Genomic DNA, 14,826 nt, shown 5'->3' on the forward strand with positions numbered 1-14,826 from the left:
ACGAACAGATTAAGAAAAATCATCCTACCTGCGTTTGGCACAATTCAAAAGAACTATAATATACTATAGTATACTATCTGTGTGTTTGCTTAAAAAAAAAAAAACTGGGAAGAATGTTGTAATATGTGCCTGAAGCTTGGTGTGGCACGTCTTGGTCACGTGGGTTTAAAAAGCGGGAAATTGCAGTGTGTAATGCGCAATGTCAGGTGAAGGATATGATGCAACGTTTCTACCACTATAATCTTACATGAAGCTGTTGGTTTTATTCATGGTTTATCAAATTACATTGAATCACAACAAATGCAAGAAAGAATTAATTCACAATTTATATGACCAAACTTGTAACGTTCTCCTCCACTTTCTCACTGCTGACTAAAATTCTTACAGACTACTGTTTGTGGTTTTTATAAAGACAAGTCTGGAAATATCTTCTTATAAGACAGATTTAAAAGAATATTACATTTGGTAACCTTAAAGAACCACATATTTTCCTTTCTTTTTTTGTTCTTTCTTTCTTTTTAAAAAGTATTTACAATACCAGTCAACTTCTCAACTTACAATAATGCAATCAATGATTGTATTAAGTGTCTCCTGGTTAAAAAGTTAGTTCTAGAGTCTTGCCAAGGGTCCATCAGTGTCCACCTCTCGACACTTATTAAACGCATCACAGTAGCCAGCAAAATTGTTGCATGGCGCACCTGATACAAATACAGATGGAAGAAGAAGGTAAACATGGTATACTGACATTTCGCAAAAAAAGTAAGTGGTTTTTCTTTCTTTCTTTTTTTTTTTAACAAAATGTAGCCTACTGAACATTTAAAATAAATATCATACCCTTTACAAATAAATGTCATTATGATTGTTATCATCTTTATCAATATCATCTAACATTCATAACATTATTATGCTAGAGGTTTTCTGGTGAAAAAAAAAAAAAACATCTAGCCTTTCATAAATCTTCACCAATTAAATCCTTACACACAACTATTAACAAATAATAATTAAATTAATCTAAAGTCTCATATCTTTAAATGCTCAGTAGACTTTAAAACACTAAAATACTAAAGAATTAAAAACAAGTTGTAAAACCATAGTTAAGTCATCATACAAATCAAAACTACATGCCCAACAATGAAATTATTCTACCCCATCTATATAACACCTATCAATAAACTACACCTCCATCAAAATCCACTATTCCGTCCTAGACACCCATCCACTCCCACTCACAACTATACACACCCAATATACTATACTCACCAGGGGGCGCTTTGATAGCATCTCCATTGGTAACAGTTTTTAACATGGCCTTAAAAGTATCTGGAAAACCGCCATCCTTTTGATTCAAAGAGCTCCAGCATTTTGAATCATTCCCTTCTACAATTAGGAAAATATAGCACATATCTCAGTTGAATGTCAGAATTATTTCAGAAAATTATCCTGTTAAAAAAATTATACACGTAGAAACTGTGAGTTATATACTTATCCAACCACATTTTAAAATACATTTTATAACAACTACGACATTAACCACTGGCTTGACTGGCAATCTCAGTAAAAATCGGACTGGGCCAGTAGATTTTATTCAGCAGAAACATGTGCTCAATTTTTAATAATTTGTTTAATGTTCAGACTTAATGTCGATATACTTATTTTTAAACAACATTTTAAAAATCCCATATTTTTGTTCTTAATTTCAATAGAAAGTCTGTTTAATCTTAGTGTGTTAATTCAAGTATTTTTCTTTTTTTTTTGAAAACTGGACATGGGCCAGTGAATTTGTGTTTTGGCCAGTAAATTCTCAGACCCTAAAGGTCCTAATGGTCTGTAACTTGAAAAGTCTTTTGCACAGACTGTTATTATAACAGAAAGAAAACCAACATACCTCTACAAGATACATAACATAAGGATGTCTTGTCAACTTTTTTATCTTTAAGATCAGCTTTAATGAAGCACTCCTCCCAACGGACATTATTACTCTCCATTCTTTCACATATAGACCCAGTGCATTCCTAAAGAGAAAATGGAAAACGTCTTTAACCACTATAAAGTTGATTACCTGGTTAATATTGAAGTGAGTTATCTTTACCTGACAAAATTCCTTACACTAACTATCAAATTAACAGTGTGAAGGCTTACTGAAAAATCAAAAAAAGGCTATATATACACTATTCAAATTCTTTGCTATGTCAAAAGGGCAATAACTGCTCATATGAATGAGATATTTAAATCAATAAGTTTTATGCTACACAGGAAGCACAAGGTACCACTTGTTTATAGAAATAGAAGCTGAATACTGTGGTCAATTCATCGGTCAAAATTATTGAAGAGATATGTAAGTGTCAAAACATTATGTACTCCCCTACACAACAACAATATAATAATAATAATAATAGTAAATCATTGATGTTAGAATTTATTGTCATTTTGTTGTTTGTTGATCATTTGACTACCATTGTTAGGTATCAGGGGATTGAGAATTACCAGAGCATCTACTAATTAAATATCACATTACAACAATTTCAAAAAAACTATTCTAATAGTAATCCATTGGTGTAGTCTTTGTTTGGAAGGTCACATTGTGACCAAAATCTTTGTAATTTGTAGTTTAATTTTTTTAGAAAGTGAAAAGTTTAGTTTTATAACATGACAATCATATTGTTAATATCCTTATAGAAGAATCACTGAGATAAGATATACTGAACACAGCAGAAAAACTTACCCCTTGTTTGCATACTTTGGTATTATTTTTACAGGGTGAGTAGTCCGGCTTCAATGTTGAGTCTGGACAAGTGTAGTTTGTTCCCGTGAGATGGGAGTTAAGGCAAATATTTTACTGACATAAAAGAGTACTTCACCAATGATTTAAATTGCATGCAGTTAAAATCACCTAAAAAGTTATCATAGCATATGGTCATATATAAAAAAAGCTGGCAATGTGAAAATCTGACTTCTAAATCTCAATTTACTATAATTATTATCATAATTATCCATTAGGCAAACTGGTCTATAATGCAAAAGTTATATGTCCTGTAAATCAAGGATATCTACAAATCTGTTGTTCATTGCAATCTGCAGCAGCTCTGCATACAAGCTTCTTTGAATCTGGAACATAGTCACAGGTAGTTGCATTACAACATGGCCCTTGCGACGGACTGAAAGGAAAAATTATGAATAAAAAATTAACCAGTTGCCATACAATTCAACTGTAATGATTTCCCTCACAATTTATCTAGCTGAAGTTGATTCCATTCATTTATGGCAATTCACAGAACAACTTTACCCAAATTTTATGTACTTGGTTTATATGTCTATTACTGTGTAAAATGCACTAAAATGGTAAATATATTTTTTAGATCAGCTTTTCAATTACTAAATAATGAAACAAAGTCAAAATAAACAAAGCAAGATCAGAAAATGCCATATTAATGGCAGATCCAGGTGGCATGCACAGAGGGAATATATCCTTCCGTCTTCTAAAGAAAGTTAGCACCCATTCCCCTGCCCTAAAAATTACATAAAAGTTGTCCTTATGTACCATTTTGTATTTTCTAAGCGAAGCAAGGTGAAATTTTTCATGCTTGTTTTCCCCTTCAGTAAACTGCTGCATCTGGTACTGTAACAATCCATATTTCCCCTTACCTACACACTGTGCCAGGCTTTCTTTTACATGCATTACTGCTACTGCCACTTTCTACTGCTGGGTTGCAGCACTTGTCTGTACATTCCCCATTACTGTTGGCAAATCCACAGTCACATTCCTCTCCTTCTTCTACTATGTTGTTTCCACAGAAAGCAGCATCACTGCCTGTGGCACAGAAGATAATATCATTTAGTACTTATTCAACAGAAGATATAAAATTTACACTTCATGCAACACCTTATCTATGAGACTGTAGAGAAAAATCAAGATAGGTTTTAAAGTAATAAATATTAAATCAAATATACCAAATTTTTTATTAATATTCACTCAACAAGATACTGACTCAACCATTTTCTCTTACAAATGTGACTAAAAGGCACTTGTAAGGACAGCCAAACATTCTAGATTTGATATGAAAATCTATGAATTCTTTTAGTAACTTCTTACAGTGGAAAATATTTTTAACCACTATAAAGTCTATTACCTGGTTAATATAGAAGTGAGTTATCCTTACCTGACAAAATTCCTTATAGTAACTATCAAATTACCAGTGTGAAGGCTTACTGAAAGAATGAAAAAGGCTGGGGACTTTTATTTGTTTTATCTGATATTCAAATTCTTTGCTATGCCGAATGGGTAATAATTGCTCATAAGGATGAGATGTTTAAATCAAGTTTTACACTACACAAGGTTCCACATGTTAATAGAAATAGAAGCTGAATACTGTGGTCAATTTATTGGTCAAAAGAGATACTAGTATGCAAGTGTTAAAACATTGTGTACTCCCCATACACAACAACAACAAATAATAATAATAATAAGATTTTAATAAGATTTTTTTAGGTATATGAACCACCAGTACACTATTATGAATAAAATTCACCCATCTCCATAATTTTGTTTATGGGTGGTAAAAATCAGAAATTTTGAATTGGAGAATGGGTTTGTGGGTTGCAATTTCCTTTCAGTTTTGGTCAGGGTATACTTTGGTGAAAAGGTGTTCAAATAAGGGCACATTCCCATAGATTTTAGATCAATCTATCCCCGTGGGGAGTCTCACTAGATTACTGTCAGATAATCCGGCTTAAATGTCCGTCCCGCCTACTGCAAGCTGCAATGGGGTAATTAACTTTCGTGCCCACTCGGCTGACAGCTATTTAGCTTGAACCCGCAGGGATTTAGGTCGATCTAGTTGGATCAATCTAATCTCTGGAAATGGGGTCTAAGAAGGAAAATCAATATTTTGCTATGTAAAGGTCTAACACACATTGAATGCCAGTAGTAAATCTTACCAATAAGACAGTTCACTTTGTTGGCTCCCCTGTTCAGAGCATCAAGAACCAGAGTGATGTTGTCTTTACTGCAAGGGGAGAACAGCTTGTTGTTTGGTTTTTCTCCAGAGGTAGCACTTGCAAACATGATATAGTTCCCATTTCTGTCACCCATTGATGTGTAGGGTGTACACTTGCTTCCCTGGTCATGCTAAAATAATTATATTTTAGAACTTCAGTATTTATCTAATTATTTATTTATTTGTTTGTTTATTAACTTATTAACTTATCTATATAGTGGTATATATATTTTTTCTTTTTTTTTTTTACCACTTATCTTGTCATATTTCTTTATTCAGTTCTTAATTATTTTTTTCAACACAAAATGAGAGCATAAAGGATCCTATGGTCATAAGGTGATATCCCTTTTCTCTAATCTGATAAAAACATCTATTCATCTACAAGCAGTACAGTTTTATTTTGTAGATCACATTCCACATCTGAATATTTTATACTAAATCAGTGACAAATGTAGTTAAATGCAGTATTTTGAACATCTCTCTCTTTTGTTTCTTTTCTTTTCTTTCTCGTTTTCTTAAAATCACCAGCTTTTTGTATTCTACTAAACACCAAGAGAAGGCGTGCTATGTTAGACTGATCTATGTAGAATGACAGATTCATTGCGAATGTGCCTTAACACACTATGGACTCACCGGTGACCCAAAGTTATGACCGATTTCGTGGGCCAGCGTCAGTGAGGAAACCCTGGATGGAACAGTCTGCCCATAGTTAATGAAGGTCACAATGCCTGTGTTCAGACTCTTGTACACTTTGAGGGTGCTGGTGGCTTGGCCACGCCCATATTCCTTGTACTCCTTCCATTTTTCACATATGCCACCAAATGCCCCTTAAGAAGAAGTCACATTTTTATTTTGTGCGTGTGTGTATGTGTGTGTGCATGCATGCATGACTTCCATCGATGAATAATTACATAAACAATAACTAAATATTTATGTGATTTAATGTATGATTAAAAATTCATGTTTAAAAAGTTTCATCAGTTTGGTAGATAGTAAAAATCAAATACCCTTTTGAAGATGGCCAAATGTTGAAATACTTCACAAGAGTTTTCTTTTTCTAGGTTTGTGACAAAAGAACTTTTCATCTCAAATAAATAAATAAAGAAATATGATAACATATTGACCATGAATTACAAAATCTTTCTCCTGTCCACCACAAAAGGAAACAAAGATTGCACCACTTACTTTTTGATCCCTCCCACGCCAGTCCCAGGGTGCCTCCAGTGAAATCACGATACGTGAACATGTACGCCAGGCAGTACTTGTCGTGGTTCATTTTAGAGTTTAGGTTAAGGAAGTGGATGACAGATATATATCTAATGCAGAAGTCTTTAACAGCTGCTAGTGAGCAGTCACTACGCTTGAAAATCTGAAATGTAACATTAAATGGCAGTCTGAGATCATACTTCTGGTCCATGGCAATTAACCACAAAGTTGGGGATTTTGTAAAAAATCTATTAAACTATGTTAAAAGTTAAAATAGTAACTGTAAATTTTATACTGCAACTGCAGCCTTCACTCACTCTGACAACATGAGAGGTACTTCACAGAAAAGCCAACAGGCCTGTTTTCTGGTGCTTCTCATCATATCTGTTGAAACTGCCATAGTAACATGCGTAAGGCACAAACACATACAAAAAACATTTTACTGCTTTTGATGCCTAGAAAAAAGACCCATGTGTTGAGTTTCTCACATAAACAAACAAGCAACGAATGCAAGCTACATCATTTTTGGGTCCTTTTCTCTTGTCATATGCAGTGGTATTAGTCATTTACAACATTTGTCGACAAGGCCTATGTAATATGTGTATTTTAAAATACACCTTGCTGACTCATGGTATATCTAATACTTACCCTCACTCTTTGAACACGGAAACTATAACCAGTCAGTTTCTTGGATCCATCATATGTCTCAAATATTGTGTTCTGATATATGTCCTTGATGGCCGTGACATGGGTATGAAACATGGCTATAATGGCTTCTTCTGTACGCATGTCATCCTGTGGGTTGAATAAAAATGAAAACATAAAGAGAATATTTAAAATTTGATTAAAGCACTAGTTCACTTGACATCACGTCATAGAACCCATTCTATTAAAATCTAAAAACATAAAAGGCAAACAAAAAAATAAAATCCTTCCTTAGAAAACTTTTATACAAAAATTCTAAAAATATATAAACAAACAAATAGGAAATAAAATCAAGACTAAAAAAAAAATTATATAAATAATGCATAATATACAAACATTAATAAACAAGGACTGGAGTGGAAAAAATAGAGCAGGGTAAATACAGTAGAGTACAGCAGAGTAGAGCAAAGGAGAGTAGATTAGAGCAGAGAAGAGTACATACAATAGAACAGAGCAGAGTAGAACAAAATATTCAAGGTGCAGCAAGTTGGACGTCAACTATATAACATACACTATACATTTGTCTCATGTGATCCCACAGTGCAGGGTCTGACTGTAAGAGCAGACTGCAGGTGTTTTTTTGCGGAGTGAATAAAGTGACAGTCGCTCTCTTCTGCCAGTTTTCTTCCTCTCGTTTCACCCTGTTCAAAGCCTCAGAATAGATATTGTGCTCCCTCTGATGATCTTCCCTGGTAGCCGTCCTGTAACTTTTCTGGAAACATAAACATGGGTGTCAGGACAGCATACTCCAATGTTAAATATAGGTGTCAGCACTGAATATTTTCTTGCTTTACATCTATAGGTGTCAAGACTATTTACTTCTCAGGTTAAAAATTAAATACTCATTTTGACTGTCATTTGATAGTTTTCACTAAGATATTGGATTTATTTTGGTTTAAGACATGAAGATGCTCTCTATTGTGTACTTGTTAACATGCCATTTATATGGCAAAGAAATAGTTAACTGTCTAGATATAATATACATCACTTGGATCCAAGAGCTCCATTTATAACAAACCCTGCAGAAGCAAGAAGTCACATTTACTTCTTATAATCAAGGACCTTTTTACAAAGAACTTGAAACTCTTAAATTCTTCTTACTTCCAAAACTGTTCTAAATTCTTTAGTTCAAAATACAATAGACAGAAATCTTTTTTTAGTATGAATATTTAAGTACACAATGAGCAGTATTCAGAGAAAAATTTATCTCGTAATGTCAACACTAATTCAACAATCAGCATGGCATAACATATCCATACGGGTTGAAAAATTAATATCTAGGAAAATATACTCTCTTTGTCCTCCCTCCTTTTTAATTTAAAAAAAATTGCCATATAAAGGTGTAATACACATTGTATAATTAAATACAATTTTACCTACTTTCTTTACATCCACAGCAGAATTCTGAACTCTGCTCATCCAGTCTGCAATGTCACTATTGCTATTTCCACACTGAGCAGTACCAGCTGCACTGCGGATATGCCTGAAAAAATAAAAAATAATACAATTACCAGGATAACTTTAAAACAAGGGACCCATTTCACAACAATTCTAAAAGTTTTGGGTTGACCAAATACCACTCAGCTTGCATAGACTTCAAAATAAAATTCTCTGTGAGATATTGTTTTAGAGCATTTCATAAAAGATTGGCCCAGAATAAATCTAATGCAAAACTCAAAATGCAAAGATTTTTTTGCATATTAACAATGATAATATTGGCCCAAAAGTAATGCGAACAGATAACTGATAATTCTACTCAAAGCCATATCATGTGGAGTTATTTTGTTGGTACAGCAATGAAAATTGTGGTAGAGGAGACCTTGTACACAATAAAACAATGTGGCACAACAGTTTGTGAAATAGGCACACTGTCTCCTTTCCAGAAACATTAGGATGTTATTTGGTATGTACCATTACTGGACCAGTGTTTGTCCTGCTAAAGATCATGTGAATACTGTGCTTGCTCAACCACAAGAAAAATTTGAAATAATTAAAAATCAAGCAGAGCACTGATATTGGGAGTTAATTACTACTTTTGTCCAGTATCAATAATTAATGGTTTTTCTCAAAAAAGTGAAAAAAGGTTTAAGATAATTTTGATCAGCTTTCAACTGCAGTTTGTGTTATTGCTTGCAAATAATATTATATATTTGCAAATAAAGAAGTAAAAATTAGAAACATAAGGAATACATCAAAACCTTAACAGGCAAAAAAGAAATGCCATATTTCTCTAAATTCATGCCTTAATCTTCAGATTTTAAAATTATCTCTCAGTGGCATTAAAATAATAAATATAGATTACATTCATATATAACAATTCTAGAAGTGCTTCTCACCTGTATGGGTCCATATCCATATGATCCTCATGGTAGATGATGGAATGGAACTTTTTCTTCTCTGTGACTTCTTTAGGGAAGTACTTGTTGGCATGTTCTATGTGCCACCTTCCAGTCTCTGGAGACTCAATGGTTCCTGTGAATACTCCACCTAACACACTGCCATACACAGATGACCCGGGCTCACCTGGAAGGGGAGGGGCGCAAATATACAGATTAGCTACTATACTGTGGCCCCATTCAGAAAGGGAATTACCAGTCCGAGGATCAAATATGGCAACTCGCTACAAAGCTTGCCAACTAGAACCGAATAGATATCCTGTGGGGAAGTACGGATTCTAGTGGGTCAGTTAACATAATTCTGTGGGATAAAATACTAAAACTCAGTATCCACAGTTCAAATACATTCTTAACATCAAGTGGCCAGTGAAAGTCAAACATTTTACATTTGTCAGCTGCATTAACTCAATCTTGTTGTAAACAAAATCATCCTTATCAAGTACATGTATGAATTACCTTTTCCCACTGTACAGAAAAGAAAACTAACTAAACAAGATGATGGAATCTCTATAATGGCTGCCCCCCTGGACTAAATTACTGATATCAAAATGCATGAGGATCTGAGGCCAATATTACAGATGGCAGGCATCGTTACCTCTATCTGATAAAACCAAGAGTGAGGGTCAAGGAGGGCCTATCTAACTGGCTTATCATGTGACTAAGTAAAGACCAATCTTCTACACATAGTACACAAAACAACAAGTTTCTATCTTACTTAAATATCAAACTCAATAGTCATTAGGTATTTTAATAAAAGTGAAAGTGAAAGTTGATTATAATTTCATTTTTGATATATTCCATTTCATTCAGTGGTTGTAAAAAAATAATTTTAGGGTATGGTATGTGCATTATTTCTGTTGTTGTGTCCATTTTGTCAAAAAAAATGTGGTCGAAAAAAATTATGTTGCAGAAAAAAAAAAAAAATCATGCATCCACAAGTTTTCACGAGAAAAAAAGGAAAATAGCAACACATTAAAGCTAAGCAAATTGTGTCATAAACCAGCTTAATCAAAGGCATGTCATTTTTTAACCAATTTCTGATATGAAGAAATTGTGTACATATATGATGACAATTTTAATGACCAAAAAATATATGACCATTATACAAGACACTGTCATATTCAGCAGTGTATATAAGGAAAGTATTTCTATATATTTCTGTGGCTGATCTTAAACTTCAGTAGCAAGTATTCTCAATGATGATATGTGTGATTTGGCTGCCACCAAAGGCAATCATATAATAGACTTGGCAACACACTACTAAGGCGCATTCACAATAAAACTATCGTACTAGGTAGGTAGTTCAAACTTCATTGGGCCCTCGCCTTCTCTTGTATCCAATGTACTCGTATAATCACCAGCTAATCTGTATTCTATTCAAAACCAGGAGGAGGTATGTTACTCTGTTCATCTGATTACATTCAGCAAGAGTCCCCACAGAGTCAGTTCAAAACTACCTAAATCGTTAGTTTGATTGTGAACACAAACATTATAAACATAAAGCAGCATTAAACTGGAGAAAATTTAATGACGTGGTTTCTATTATTTTCGATCACCTCTTGATGTTAATTTTTAACTACTAGTACTTAATTTTGATTTCAACTAGTAAATATTTTAAAGTTTCTACTTATTAGCCAGAGTGACCAGTCAGTGAGCTGAACAGTAAAAGGTGCATCCAGCAATACTTTGTACACTTACCCCATAACTGCCCTCTGTATAGAAAACTGGTGTCCAATGGCTTTGTGCTTCCATCTCCATATTCGATATCTGCATTTTTACTGAAGATCTTGGAGTCTTTTTGGAGTTCCAAATTAAAATTTCTGGAAAAAAGGAATGTTTTGTATCCTTTTTAAGTATTAAAGGAAAACATCTCCGATAAGGACAATACTGGTTAACGTTTTAGTATCTTTTTGAAGTTTTTAATCAACAAATAAGAAAGAAATATGTTATTCAAAACACAAACTTACATCAGATTTAATAATGAAAATTGACATCTGAACATGATATCCAAATATGTAATTTGTAGGTGAGAACTTACCAATATAGTTACTTCTATCTAAGATCTAATAAACGTGTTTATTAGATCTTAGCTTCTATTAATACTGTCCAAAATATTTATGTGGAATGAACAAAGGATAATATGCCAAATATACCTAAATCTGTCAATCAAAGAAACACCAATAACTGACAAAAGAAAAGGTAAGATATGTATATTAAGATTTATTCTGTTTAAGATGTACTTATGAACACCTTGATTCATATCAACCAATTAAGTTGATCTACACCTCTGTAAATAAAATATTACTGCACTTCCATATCTTGAGATAATACTGGTTTATTGATTTTTCTTGTTAACAATGAGCAAACCTAACATGTACTCAAGATCTGTGTGTGACCTGGCATTTTTCATTTTTCTCCTTCTTCAGTTTTTCTTCTCTTAAACCTTTTACTTTCTCTTTGCCTTAGCTTCCACCTCTCTGTTTTTTTTTAAAGAAGAAATGACCAGACCAACAGTTTAATTTACTGATCCCATCAATATACCTTTACACAACAATTTTCTGGTTTGAAAGCTAAGGATAACTTTTATGATAACAGTCACTGGACTTCTCAATACAGGACTTTTAAAAGCCCATATAAACTGAAACTAATTCAATTTGCAATATACAGTACTAGTGTGCTTCTACCAGACATGCTGAAAACTTTTCAGAATGGCCAGACATTTGGACTGGCAGTAATGAAAAATTTGCCAAATAGATTGGATTTTTGTTGGACCGAAAATCACCCTATTCGTTTGAGACAGATATACCAGTACCATCAGGTAGCTTTAATTTGTTTGTGAATGTAATAGGTTTGAAATGGAAGGGAAAATACGTTTTGGGTTTTATATTATTTTATTAGTGAAGTATGTCGAATGATGACTGTAAATTCAAAATTGCGGTTCTTAAAACTCTTGTCGGTCCTTTGCACCAACCAAGTCCAATTCTTTGCCAGTCCAGATAAATTTTCCCGGTCATGACCAATCAGACCGACAGTTTCAGCATGTCTGTATTACATAAGGGACACCTGATATTTTACCTTACCTGCTGTGAGCTTTAAACATGAGATTAAGGGTCGACTGGTCAGACAGTGACCGTTTGGCTCGGAGATGAAGGTTGTGAAGGTCATCCGCATCGTAATTTAATTCCTCGTAATGGGAAATATAGTCATTCAGTTTGTTCTTTGTGCCTGAAATATAACACAAAACATTGTCAAAAAATTGTGGTTAAAGTGTTTGTTTTGTTCTACATATTAGGCTCACTTTCTGAGGACAAACCTCATTCAAATGCTAAACATGCATAAACTTGAATTAAGAATACTGTAAATTATTCTCGTATTTTAATTATTTGGTCATTTTCATCCTTGATTTGGCATGTATGCATGTTTTCGTGCACAAATACAAAAGAGAAGAAACAATGCTGCAGTGAAAAGCTTACAGTACTTACATAACTTTTATCCAGAATTTACAAGGTTTGTCATTGTGATTTCTGAGTCTGTAAGTATGTGTTTGCATCAGTTTACAATATTAAGACATCTTTATGGCATCTTTGTTGATTAAGCATAATTACATAAAATGCTTTTCCACAAACCCAAGGACAAGGTAATAAGTGCATTAAATATTAGGTAATGGTCCCAGGCTGTTGTATGAGGGGGAAGAATAAACATATCACTGTCAGTCTACTTCAAATAGCAACTCATCAGAGCTATAATACATATGCTGTTATTTGCTCATGTCATTTACCATACCTGTTGAATGCAGTCACACCTGCCTCCTCAGCTAAAAGCTATACTGCAATTTTATACCATAAATATATTATAGCATTGTAAAGAATAACCCCACGTTGTCACACAGTCACGACCAACCCCTAGACTCACCTGATCTGCATCGAAGCTGCAGACAGATCACCACCGTTACCCATGCTATCCTTCTGCACTTCATCTCCGTTTGTCAACTGTTGTGTTGTTAAGTTGTTTTTGAAAAGAGAAAAATGCAAAATTCCAGAGTACTATCGATACACGTTTAGCCTTTTATTTTCCTGCTTTGCGTTTCTGATGTCTACATATATTCTCTAACATAGTGCTTCAGCAAAACATTACATTCCTCCCCACCTTGAATAAAGAGGCATGCAACTATGTATGTTTTGTCTTGAACATAAATTTAAATCTGAAAAATGAATTCTGAAAATGATGCAAAGAGAAAAGAAAGATTGCATTTAAGAACTGAGCCTTACTCTGGCTATTGGCACAGTTACACTTACTGTGGCAATGAATCATAAAATGTTTGCTTGGCACAAGTGAATTATAACGTTTATAAAATTGAGCACAGTTTTTTTTAGGCTGTTATGAGTGTATAGCATCATATGAAAGTTGTTCATTCAGTCTTTGGCAATAAGTTAAGAGATATACTGGTAGTCAACTAAAATATAATAATACTGCAAACACTTAAGAAAATGTCATCAGTCTTTGGCAATAAGTAAAGAGATATACTGGTAGTCAATTAAAATCTAATAATACTGCAAGCACTTGAGAGAATGTCATCATATCTATCATAACTTGTTTCATGACATGGATAAAAATAAAAGATGTTTCAAATTATTAAGAGATTGATCCTAGGGTAAGGGTAGACTGTCCTTCCCTAGCTGTATGCTCAATAAGAACCGCAATTAGGCACTATTCTGGCCTTTTAGTGCGTGTTCATTATAAAATCCTTGGATTTTGAAGGCAGATTACATTCACGTCTGGGCCTTTCTGGTGGCATTAATGTTGCCCTATAGTGCCATCTGATGATTGGCTGGTTTGAGTTGCTGAAGTTGATAGGTTTGGTTCTTCTTCTTCATCATCAGATGATGGGACGTCTTCTGGGTACGCAGGAGAGGGCTCGATTCTCAGTGAATTCCTGGTAACCGTCTTCCCATTTCATGCAGCAGTTAACATTGACTCCTTCTGCTCACACACAACGAGGGGTTTTGGGTCAAAAGGTGGGTCAGCCTTCTTCCATCCTTCTTTCTTCAGTAGCACGGGATCACCAACCTTGATTGGAGATTCTTTAACATAGGGCTTTATTGTTATCTCCATAGTTTAAGGCGTTTAGAAATCAAAGATCAAACAAATTATTAATAAAAAACAAAGAAAAGCGAATTTTTTAAAAAAAATTTATTGTCTTCAAAACAAAAAAAAAATTTAAAGTGAACCTAAAAAATGTAAGAACGGTCTTAAATTGTTATTAATATATCTATCGTTCGTGCCTCAGCTAGTAGATGGCGATGTCCTGATCAGCTGGATACGTGAACACACATTCAAAGCGCGTGCAGACACAAAATGCACATATCTAATAAAAAATTAGATCAATTGCTGACATTGAACAATCATTTGTCCAAGCCTGAATTCACATTTAGAGACCATATGAACGACTAGTGTGAAAGACGCAATGACCGATCGCACCTACTGCATCAGTAAAGTAATCTCGCGATTATCTCATCGAGGAAGTA

The 14,826-nt window shown here is 33.9% G+C and overlaps 2 protein-coding genes across 2 annotated transcripts; both read right to left on the bottom strand.

Annotated features, from left to right (window-relative positions):
• Positions 1 to 200: 200 nt before the first annotated feature.
• LOC106177611 (disintegrin and metalloproteinase domain-containing protein 10-like) lies at positions 201 to 2,824 on the bottom strand. Its single transcript, XM_087004104.1, has 4 exons — positions 2,723 to 2,824; positions 1,886 to 2,012; positions 1,261 to 1,377; positions 201 to 698 (listed from the first exon to the last, which is right to left on the bottom strand). The coding sequence occupies exons 2-4, from the start codon at positions 1,983 to 1,985 to the stop codon at positions 610 to 612; spliced, it is 306 nt and encodes a 101-aa protein (XP_086860230.1). The 5' UTR covers positions 1,986 to 2,012; positions 2,723 to 2,824; the 3' UTR covers positions 201 to 609.
• Positions 2,825 to 3,037: 213 nt separating this feature from the next.
• Positions 3,038 to 13,292, bottom strand: LOC106177601 (disintegrin and metalloproteinase domain-containing protein 10 homolog). The gene is made up of 12 exons (XM_087004387.1): positions 13,214 to 13,292; positions 12,382 to 12,526; positions 11,000 to 11,121; positions 9,242 to 9,428; positions 8,286 to 8,388; positions 7,417 to 7,617; positions 6,849 to 6,995; positions 6,180 to 6,363; positions 5,628 to 5,821; positions 4,936 to 5,125; positions 3,643 to 3,808; positions 3,038 to 3,155 (listed from the first exon to the last, which is right to left on the bottom strand). Exons 1-12 carry the CDS (start codon positions 13,275 to 13,277, stop codon positions 3,038 to 3,040), a joined length of 1,821 nt encoding a protein of 606 aa, XP_086860513.1. The 5' UTR covers positions 13,278 to 13,292.
• Between the last annotated feature and the right edge of the window lie 1,534 nt (positions 13,293 to 14,826).

The sequence above is a fragment of the Lingula anatina genome, chromosome 2 (assembly GCF_051362555.1).
Source record: "Lingula anatina isolate TDL-2025a chromosome 2, LinAna3.0, whole genome shotgun sequence".
Taxonomy (NCBI): Eukaryota; Metazoa; Brachiopoda; class Lingulata; order Lingulida; family Lingulidae; genus Lingula; species Lingula anatina.

Coding starts and splice junctions, on each gene's coding strand:
- LOC106177601 (XM_087004387.1), bottom strand. CDS start 13,277: ATGAAGTGCAGAAGGATAGCATGGGTAACGGTGGTGATCTGTCTGCAG. Junction 5,822..6,179: donor GGCGTGGGAGGGATCAAAAA/GTAAGTGGTGCA, acceptor CTTCTTCTTAAG/GGGCATTTGGTGGCATATGT. Junction 3,156..3,642: donor AAGCCTGGCACAGTGTGTAG/GTAAGGGGAAAT, acceptor TTTTCCTTTCAG/TCCGTCGCAAGGGCCATGTT.
- LOC106177611 (XM_087004104.1), bottom strand. CDS start 1,985: ATGGAGAGTAATAATGTCCGTTGGGAGGAGTGCTTCATTAAAGCTGAT. Junction 1,378..1,885: donor ATGTTATGTATCTTGTAGAG/GTATGTTGGTTT, acceptor TCCTAATTGTAG/AAGGGAATGATTCAAAATGC. Junction 699..1,260: donor TGCTATCAAAGCGCCCCCTG/GTGAGTATAGTA, acceptor TATTTGTATCAG/GTGCGCCATGCAACAATTTT.